The 8,334-nt window shown below is 39.4% G+C and overlaps 2 protein-coding genes across 2 annotated transcripts; both read left to right on the top strand.

Annotated features, from left to right (window-relative positions):
* The first annotated feature begins 829 nt into the window (after positions 1–829).
* On the top strand, positions 830–1,807 carry LOC146537772 (uncharacterized). Its single transcript, XM_085187923.1, has one exon. The coding sequence runs from the start codon at positions 911–913 to the stop codon at positions 1,718–1,720; it is 810 nt and encodes a 269-aa protein (XP_085044049.1). The 5' UTR covers positions 830–910; the 3' UTR covers positions 1,721–1,807.
* Positions 1,808–5,553: 3,746 nt separating this feature from the next.
* LOC146537773 (uncharacterized) lies at positions 5,554–6,492 on the top strand. The gene has a single exon (XM_085187924.1). It carries the CDS (start codon positions 5,605–5,607, stop codon positions 6,412–6,414), a length of 810 nt encoding a protein of 269 aa, XP_085044050.1. The 5' UTR covers positions 5,554–5,604; the 3' UTR covers positions 6,415–6,492.
* Positions 6,493–8,334: the final 1,842 nt, after the last annotated feature.

Here is an 8,334-nt window from a genome sequence, read left to right on the forward strand (position 1 = left end):
CCATCATGTTACAGTCGCACCCCTTTGATTTGATGACTACAACTTGGCTTCTACATTCACAGAAATAAACATCAAAATAAAATAATAAACCTTTAAAATATATTTTAAGTATATTTTAACATTTCGAGAAATGTAGTATCTTATTAATTTTTCAATTTAGTTAACCTATAATATAACACTTAGAATTAACTGATGTAAAAAACTTTACTCCGTTTTTTACTTCCTTTAATATGAAACGATATTAGAACGTTATAAACACGGAACTAAATGGGTGTAACGCATAAAGAACAACGTTTCGTATTTTGACCAGCTCGAGAGGTCGGCCGATACCTTTCTTTGTGTACGGGTACACCCGTTGGCGCTTGCACAAACAAGGCTACCTTTCTATTCACATTCTATACAAATGCTCCATTAATTTAGTTATAGGTTCTAAAGGCAAACCTGATTTTTGAACAACTAAGCATTTTGAAACGCTTTGCATTTGTCGCTATTGCAAATTTCACATTAAATATATCCTATTTAATGTCCTTATAAAACATTAACTTATAAAACCCAAATCACGTTCATATCTTTAAAATGTATTATTTTAAGAATACTTCAACGTCGTCGGTTAGGTAACTGATGCTATCACTAGCGAGTACACTCGTATGTTAGACTCACATATGTTGCGCACTACACGCTGTGACCACGAAGTTCTTACGTTATGACCGCCACGCACTCCGAGGTCAAGCATTTTATTGACACCTGACATTGTTCTAGCATTACTGACCATTTACCCACTGAAATCGCCTTACTTTTTAATTATATCCGTTCAGTATAAATATGCTTGAATGCGGGTCGAATTTATCAGTCGACCGTGCACGGTTTTGAAGTGATCTAGTTCGTCAGACAAACACAGACCACGTTCGCAATGCAATCGCTGGTGGTGTTCTTCGCTCTCGCCGCTGTGGCTTGCGGCTCTATCATCCCCTTGGCGCAGCCCGCGCACCATCCAGCCCTCGTGCTGGACCCCCATGGCCGTCCCCTGGACACCGCTGAGGTCATCAACGCTCGCGCCATCCACCTGCAAGCTAAGGCTCTGGAGCCCCTCGGCCATGCCGCCATCGCTCCCCTCGTACACTCCGCCGTCGTAGCCGCCCCCGTCGCTCACGCTGCCGTCGTCGCTCCCGCTGTGATCGCCGCTCCCGCCACCGTGTCTCACCAATCCCGCGTGGATGTACACTCCAGCCCCGCCGTCGTCGCCCACGGCCTCGCCGCTCCCCTGTTGAGCTACTCCGCCCACGGACTCGCCGGACACGGACTCGCCGGACACGGACTCGTCGGACACGGACTCGCTGGACTCGGTCTCGCTGGACACGGACATCTCCTCAAGAAGCGCTCCCTCGGCCACTGGGCGTACAGCGCACCTCTCGCCGTCGCTCCCGCCGCCGTCTCCCACCAGTCCCGTGTGGATGTAGTGTCCAGCCCCGCTGTCGTCTCTCACGCAGTGGCCCCCATCGTCTCTCACGCCGTGGCTGCCCCCGTACTCGCGCATGCCATCGCGCCCGCCGCGGTGTCCCACCAGTCCCGCGTTGACGTACGCAGCAGCCCCGCTGTCATCGCCCACAGCGTAGTCGCTGCCGCTCCCCTCGTCCACGCTGCTCCTCTGGCTCACTCCGCCGCCCTTCTCCACGCCTCTCCCTTGGCGCATGGTGCTGGTCATTTAGTCCATGGCTGGTGAAGAGCCCCTCTGACGAACTGTTGATAATTATTGCAATATTTAAAATAAACAAAAAAATATTTATAAATAAACAAAATAATAAATATATACTGTTTTTTCATATTATTAAATTAATCCACCTTTAATCTTAATTAAAGTAATTAAAATTTATTTCAAATAATTTTAACTATAAATACCAATTATACAAAAACAATTATTTTATTGTAAAATTATTTTACATTAGTTTTTGGGGTGTTGTACAGTAACACTTACAAACTGGACGATCGTGATTTGGCGGAATAATGTTAAATTGTTTTTGACAGTTGATTGACAGAAATAGTAAGTGCCTACTAAAATTAGGATAAAATTTCTGTTACAGGGCGAATAGAATATTCTTAAGTACGTGGTATATGATTTTGAATTTTAATCACGTTAAGGGCGAACCTCCAAAGTCTTTAAGCCGAAAATAGAGAGGGAAAGGACTTATCTACCAATTTTCTCTATTCACCCTGCACAGGGCCAACAAATTCTTACTTTTAGAAGCATTTTTCTGTTTTTTTTTTAATATATTGGACTTACACAAAAAAGGAAAAAATCAGAGCAAGTGCGAGTGTAGTGCAGTAAGTGTATATAAATATAAATTTCTATAAATATAATTTGATTTTTACTTTTACAATGCGAAATTTCCTCAATGTAGATCTACGGTAACTACCCTATAGGTATTAAATACGCGGCAAATAAAGTTTTCAAACTTAAATTTTCGGACGTATGCTCTCATTTTGTATGAACGAACTAATTTTACACAATAAGTTTGTAATGATTTTTTCTATAAAATCAGCTTCACATCCCGCACACAGTAAGGTAGGCAGAGGGAACCTAGTGTTAAGACGCCTCGTTTCCGATTTTCCGCCGAATTCTGGAGGCATTGCGTGTTGAGTGGCGGAACTCAACTGAAAATGATAATATAAATTTAAAAAAATATTTCAATTTCTCGAGCGGGGATTGAACCCACAACCAGCCGCATTAAGTCTTGACGGAACCTAACGCAACATTGAACCGTTGTTATAATTAAGAAATAGGGGAGAAATTCAACATATATCTTTATTATATTTATTGTATTTTATAACATTATATGAAACAAAGTCGTTTCCCAGCGATTTGCGTATTTGTGTGAAGTTTGAAAGTACCGCGTGAAGCTGATTATACATATATATTTATGTATTTTGCAAAATTTTTAATACTTTAAATATTTTAAATACTTTGAAAATGGAATGTTTTAAGCCTATATTTCCTCTGCATACCCTGCTACAAGCACTACGTATTCTATATGCCGATTGGAGTAAAAAAGTCAGTGTCCTTAACTTTAAACTTTCAAAAACTTTGTACTTTTAAATAAATTTAATTAGTAAATCGAGGTCAAAGTGTATTGTATATGTATTTATTAACATTTGACATTGTCCTAGCTCCACAAACCAGTTACGCACTTAATTCTTCGTATGATTTATTTCCGTTCAATATAAATATGGTTGAATGCGTGAATTGAATGCGTGGTTTAATGATTTGGTTATATTTTAAGGTAAATACAAATGAAATATTTCACTAATTTTAAGGCGCTCACTCAGTCTGTTTTCACGCTATCAGTTTTATTTCAATCTCTATCGATATATATAAAATCGAAAGGTCACTCACTCAATCACGAAATCTCAGAAACTACATGTGCTAGGAATCTCAAATTTTGCATAGGAGTTATTTATAGGACGTAGGTGCTCGCTTAGACGGGAATTTGCAATATTCGACTTCTAATGGGTTGCTTTTGGGGTTGAAAGTTTGTATGAAACTTCGTTACTACATATGCTAGGAGTCTCTTCTGTCAGGAGACAGAAATTCATAATAACGTAGTTCACGCAGGCCATGCCGCGAGCGGGCCGCTAGTATTTTAATGTAGGTTCATGTGAAAACTGTGCCTTTGTTTTTTAAATATTACTAAGAAGTAATATTTCAAAATAGTTTACTTATAGCTATTGTGAAGCTCTCTAATGTAGAAATAAAATAATGACGTCAATCTATTGAAGATAGTATTTAAAAAACGGTCAACTGCTTGCAAATGATGAGAGTTAGAGCTCTCAATTATGCTTGAGAATATATTAGTGAAATTCTAATATATTAGTGGAATATATTAGTGGAATACTCATCTGGAAGCACTTGCGGATAAACTCAGCTCTGCCGCGTTTGCAATTAAAAAAGTAAGACAAATGACGGACGTTAACACTGCCCGACTAGTCTACTATAGCTATTTCCATAGTATTTTATCTTATGGAATGCTGCTATGGAGCAGTGCTTCAGATATCAATTCAATATTTATCCTCCAAAAAAGAGCCGTGAGATATATTTATAAACTAAGAGCGCGAGATTCTCTGCGAGATGTTTTCAAAGATGCAGGTATTCTTACAGTTGTTTCCCAATTTATATACTATAATATTCTCTTTGTCCGACAAAATATACACTGGCATAGTAAACATAGTGACAATCATACGATAGAAACGAGAAATAAAGATAAGATTGTTACTCCAAGTTTTCGCCTCCAAAAAGTTAATAAATCTTTTATGGGTCTGAGCATACGTGTATATAATAAAATTCCACAGTGTATTCTAGATTTGCCACTTCCAAAATTTAAAATATCAGTAAAAAAAATTCTAACAAGTAAAGCTTATTACACTGTTCAAGAATACTTAGAGGACAAACATGTATGGAATTAATGTCTATTGAATCTAATGCAGGATAGTTGCCAACTAATGTAATAGATTGTACCATTGATTTTGAAAAGAGCAACTGTTGAGTTTCTTGCCGGCTCTTCTCAGCAGAACTGCCTTCCGAACCGGTGGTAGCTTTTTGTTCATATGTTCATTCGACGATTCAAAAGTGCTTATTATAAGTTTATTTGAATAAAGAATATTTTGAATTTGAATTTGAAAGGACAGACAGTTTTGGACGGTTTGGGTGTGGGTTCAAATCCTATTATGTTGAGATTATTATGTGTTTTTAAAAAAAAATACATTTTAATAGATATATCTTAATTTTAAAATTATTTCATATCTCCATTAGTTTTATAATATCCATAAAACATATTTTATATGCCAAAGTTAATCCTCTATATCTTTTTGAAATGCCCAAACATTTGGTTAATATTTAGAATTGAAAACCTGAAACAATACTTTCATTTATTACTATTCACCTCAAACATTATCTCATTAAAAATATATTAACCACTTACTCTCCTGAAGTATAACATTTTGAAGTAAAAGAACAAATATTTATGTATTTTTATCTATTATAAATTTTGTTTTTTTGAAGTAAGTATATGCGGCCGTCGTGGCTCAGCGGCACAAAGGTGTGACTGTAACGTGACGGTTGTGGGTTCAATCCCCACTCGAGGAAGTGATATATTTATTTAAATTTATATTTCCGTTTTCTTCGCTCTGGTGTCGAGGTATAACGCGGCGTTAAGTTCTTCCACTCAACACGCAATGCCTCCAGAATTCGGCAGAAAGAAGGAACGGAGGTTTCCTCTGCCTACTCTGCTCTGTGCGGGGATACAGCGTGAAGCTGACTTGTATTGGAAAAGAAAAAGAATTTAAACAGCAATACAATTATGCTCGAAGGAATACTTACTGCCATATGACCTATAATATTTTTAATCCACCAAATGTACAAGTTTCGAGGTCAGACATTTAATTAACATTTGACATTGTTCTAGCTTTACCGCACTGTTACGCACTAAATTCGCCGTTCTTTCGATTTATTTCCGTTAAGTATAAATATGGTCGAGTGCGAGTCGAATTTATCAGTCGACTGTGCACGGTTTTGAAGTGACCTAGTTCGTCAGACAAACACAGACCACGTTCGCAATGCAATCGCTGGTGGTGTTCTTCGCTCTCGCCGCTGTGGCTTGCGGCTCTATCATCCCCTTGGCGCAGCCCGCGCACCACCCGGCCCTCGTGCTGGACCCCCATGGCCGTCCCCTCGACACAGCTGAGGTCATCAACGCACGCGCCCTGCACCTACAAGCTAAGGCCCTGGAGCCCATCGGCCACGCCGCCATCGCTCCCCTCGTACACTCCGCTGTCGTAGCCGCCCCCGTCGCTCACTCCGCCATAGTCGCCCCAGCTGTGGTCGCCGCCCCCGCCGCCGTATCCCATCAGTCCCGCGTGGATGTACACTCCAGCCCCGCCGTCGTCGCCCACGGCCTCGCCGCTCCCCTATTGAGCTACTCCGCCCACGGACTCGCCGGACACGGACTCGCTGGACACGGACTCGTCGGACACGGACTCGCTGGACTCGGTCTCGCTGGACACGGACATCTCCTCAAGAAGCGCTCCCTCGGCCACTGGGCGTACAGCGCACCGCTCGCCGTCGCCCCCGCCGCCGTCTCCCACCAGTCCCGTGTGGATGTAGTGTCCAGCCCCGCTGTCGTCTCTCACGCAGTGGCCCCCATCGTCTCTCACGCCGTGGCGGCCCCCGTGCTCGCGCACGCCATCGCGCCCTCCGCAGTGTCCCACCAGTCCCGCGTTGACGTACGCAGCAGCCCCGCTGTCATCGCCCACAGCGTAGTCGCTGCCGCTCCCCTCGTCCACGCTGCTCCTCTGGCTCACTCCGCCGCCCTTCTCCACGCCTCTCCCTTGGCGCATGGTGCTGGTCATTTAGTCCATGGCTGGTGAAGAGCCCCTCTGACGAACTGTTGATAATTATTGCAATATTTAAAATAAACAAAAAATATTTATAATAAAAATAATCAAATAAAATATAGTTTTATTTACTTACAGTAATACATATGTGTATATGCATATATGTATGTATAAAAAATATGCATATTTAGACTTTAGCCATAGAATACTTACATTTATTTATTAATAATATTTAGCAGAGTAATACAAAAAAAACAATTCGTACGAAAATAACGACATTAGTGTAAGAACGCGTCGCCGCTATTTAAATATGTTAGGATCTAGGTTTGAGTGTCTTTTAAAACACATTTTTGAATTCGAATCGAAGCATCATATATTTCGATGTTCTACCCCATGCTGGTATGCAGAAATTGAAGGGCACCAGAGAAAAGTAAACCTTAAGTAACCATCTTTTAAATTTATTAACAATACCTATATTATAAATTCGAAAGTAACTCTGTCTGTCTGTCTGTCTTTTACGCAATCAGGGCCAAATCGCTAATTTAATTGTGATAAAATATTCATATACAGATACTTGAGGGTCTTAGGATGGACATAGGATACTTTTTTTTCTCATTTTTGTAATATTTTCGATATACACCAATATATTAAAATACTTGCAATTTATTCCGCCATGTTAATAACCACCGTAACTATGCGATCGTTGCTAAGCAACGATTTACAAAGTTGGTTGTTAGAAAACGTCACCCAAAATGAGCTTGCTTAACGCATCTCTCTATTGAAAACTGAAAATAATTTCATAAATATATTTAATAAATATTCGTATAGTTGAAGCGGGCGTAGCCGCGTTCGGATCCATCAGCAATATTATATATTCAGTCCATGTGAAATTTTCATGTAGGATTAACGCGAGGTATTTTATTATACTTAATCGACTGATCGTAATCGCAAAACTGATCCTAACGGGGAACGGAGTGTCTCAACACTAGATTCCCTCTGCCTACCCTGCAGTGTGCGGGAAATTCCTACCCCCGCAAATATCGAAAGTTTATATCTGATAATGCAAAAATAAGGAACTATTTTTTAGTTTTATTATAGAGAAAGGACAATGTAGTAGTAGTAATAGTTAAACGTAATATTTTTTTAACCGACCTCTGTAAGAAAAGGAGGTTATCAATTCGACTGTATTTTTTTTTTTTTTTTTTATGTTTGTTACCTCATAACTTTTGACTGGGTGAGCCGATTTTGAATTTTTTTTTTATTTGAAAGGTGAAGCTTCCCGAATGGTCCCATTTTTTTTGGTCCATGTCTGACAATGATATCTATGAGAAAATCACATAAGTCTTAAATTTGCATTAGGTATGTGCGCGACAAATAGACGAATAACTCAATGTCACGCTGACCGATTTTGATGATTCTTTTTTTATTTGAAAGGATACACTTCAAGGATAATTTGGTGAAAGTTTGGTTAGGTTCCAATTATGGAATCCGGTGAAAATTGAGAAAGTTTGTTTTTTTTGGTAAAAATTGATTATACTGTAATAGTTACAAGCAAAAACTTTTTAATTGATGTCAGAGGTGAGATTCCTGATCGTTGCATTTCTTTACAACCAATCTCAAAAAAGAGAATGTTCTCATTTTCAACCAACTTCATCAAAAGGGAGATTCCGAATTCACCCGAATACTTTTTATGTATGTTCTTGTCAATACACCAAAATGTAACTTTGCACAAAAATAATAGCTAATTAAATGAAGTTTTACAAAGAACAATCACAACCACTACCACCACCATCACCACTCGTTCAAGAAGCATCATTTTAAGATCTACCCATCACTAAAAATCGTAAAATAAATTATTTTTTAACAAAAAGAAAAACCGACTTCTAACAACGAACTAAAAAGTGAGAAATAATTATATAAAGATTTTGTAATTTTGAAGTCGGTGTCAAACTA

This window comes from Heliconius melpomene, chromosome 7, assembly GCF_056956725.1.
Source record: "Heliconius melpomene rosina isolate 202511_hmr_F chromosome 7, ASM5695672v1, whole genome shotgun sequence".
NCBI classification, from domain to species: domain Eukaryota; kingdom Metazoa; phylum Arthropoda; class Insecta; order Lepidoptera; family Nymphalidae; genus Heliconius; species Heliconius melpomene.

Bases quoted from the DNA above. Each gene is read 5' to 3' on its own strand.
- LOC146537773 (XM_085187924.1), top strand. From the start codon at position 5,605: ATGCAATCGCTGGTGGTGTTCTTCGCTCTCGCCGCTGTGGCTTGCGGC.
- LOC146537772 (XM_085187923.1), top strand. From the start codon at position 911: ATGCAATCGCTGGTGGTGTTCTTCGCTCTCGCCGCTGTGGCTTGCGGC.